Below are 1,669 nucleotides of genomic sequence, written 5' to 3' on the forward strand. Positions count from 1 at the left end.
TGAACTTGGGCATTTTGAACTTGCTGTCTCTGGGGGTCACCTCCTTGTCCCCAAGGGACAGGTCGCCCGCCAGCTTGGTGCCCACGGCCTGGGTGTCCACCTCCAGGCTAGGCAGTGACATCTTCACATCAGGGGCTGTCACCTCAGCTTTGGCGTCCTTCAGGTCCCGTTTGGGCCCCTTGATGTCCACCTGGGGGGCCTTGATGTCCACCTCGGGCACCTTGATGCTGGGTCCAGGCACCTTGGGCAGGTGGTCCTTAAGCCCGATTCCCGCCGCTGCTTCCTTGGGCTCCGCTTCGGGAAGGTGGTCCTCCGGGAGCTTCACGCCCACCTTGGCGGCCTTGACCTCCAGCTCGGCGGAGGGCAGCTCAATGCTGAGGTCACTGGTTTTGCCGTCGGCCTGCAGCGAGGGTAGGGCCGCCTCGGCCTGGGCTTTGGGCACGGACACCTCCACGGCGGCCTCGACGGACTTGCTGGGCGCCGAAACCCCAAAGGACGGCATCTTGAACTTGGGCATTTTGAACTTGCTGTCTCTGGGGGTCACCTCCTTGTCCCCAAGGGACAGGTGGCCTGCCAGCTTGGTGCCCACGGCCTGGGTGTCCACCTCCAGGCTAGGCAGTGACATCTTCACATCAGGGGCTGTCACCTCAGCTTTGGCGTCCTTCAGGTCCCGTTTGGGCCCCTTGATGTCCACCTGGGGGGCCTTGATGTCCACCTCGGGCACCTTGATGCTGGGTCCAGGCACCTTGGGCAGGTGGCCCTTAAGCCCGATTCCCGCCGCTGCTTCCTTGGGCTCCGCCTCGGGAAGGTGGCCCTCCGGGAGCTTCACGCCCACTTCAACGGCCTTGAATTCCAGCTCGGCGGAGGGCAGCTCAATGCTGAGGTCACTGGTCTTGCCGTCGGCCTGCAGCGAGGGCAGGGTCACCTCGGCCTGGGCCTTGGGCATGGACACCTCCACAGCAGCCTGGACGGACTTGCTGGGCGCCGAAACCCCAATGGACGGCATCTTGAACTTGGGCATTTTGAACTTGCTGTCTCTGGAGGTCACCTCCTTGTCTCCCAGGGACACGTCACCCACCAGCTTGCTGCCCGTGACCTGGGTGTCCACCTCCAGGCTAGGCAGTGACACCTTCACGTCGGGGGCCGTCACCTCACCCTTGGTGTCCTTCAGGTCCAGTTTGGGCCCCTTGATGTCCACCTGGGGGGCCTTGATGTCCACCTGGGGGGACTTGACGTCCACCTCGGGTACCTTGATGCTGGGTCCAGGCACCTTGGGCAGGTGGCCCTTAAGCCCGATTCCCGCCGCTGCTTCCTTGGGCTCCGATTCGGGAAGGTGGCCCTCCGGGAGCTTCACGCCCACCTCGGCGGCCTTGACCTCCAGCTCGGCGGAGGGCAGCTCAATGCTGAGGTCACTGGTCTTGCCATCGGCCTGCAGTGAGGACAGGGTCACCTCGGCCTGGGCCTTGGGCACGGACACCTCCACCTTGGTCTTGACGGACTTGCTGGGCGCCGAAACCCCAATGGACGGCATCTTGAACTTGGGCATTTTGAACTTGCTGTCTCTGGGGGCCACCTCCTTGTCCCCAAGGGACAGATCGCCCTCCAGCTTGCTGCCCGCGGCCTGGGTGTCCACCTCCAGGCTAGGCAGTGACACCTTCACGTCGGGGGC

At 64.2% G+C, this 1,669-nt stretch overlaps 1 protein-coding gene across 1 annotated transcript in view; it reads right to left on the reverse strand.

The window, feature by feature from the left end:
- AHNAK2 (AHNAK nucleoprotein 2) overlaps positions 1 to 1,669 on the reverse strand; it is a 27,958-nt gene that overhangs the window by 6,512 nt on the left and 19,777 nt on the right. The window contains 1 exon segment of the mRNA XM_055088507.1: positions 2 to 1,654. Within this exon segment, the coding sequence (XP_054944482.1) occupies positions 2 to 1,654 (1,653 nt within the window).

The sequence above is a fragment of the Physeter macrocephalus genome, chromosome 11 (genome assembly GCF_002837175.3).
Source record: "Physeter macrocephalus isolate SW-GA chromosome 11, ASM283717v5, whole genome shotgun sequence".
Classification (NCBI taxonomy): Eukaryota; Metazoa; Chordata; class Mammalia; order Artiodactyla; family Physeteridae; genus Physeter; species Physeter macrocephalus.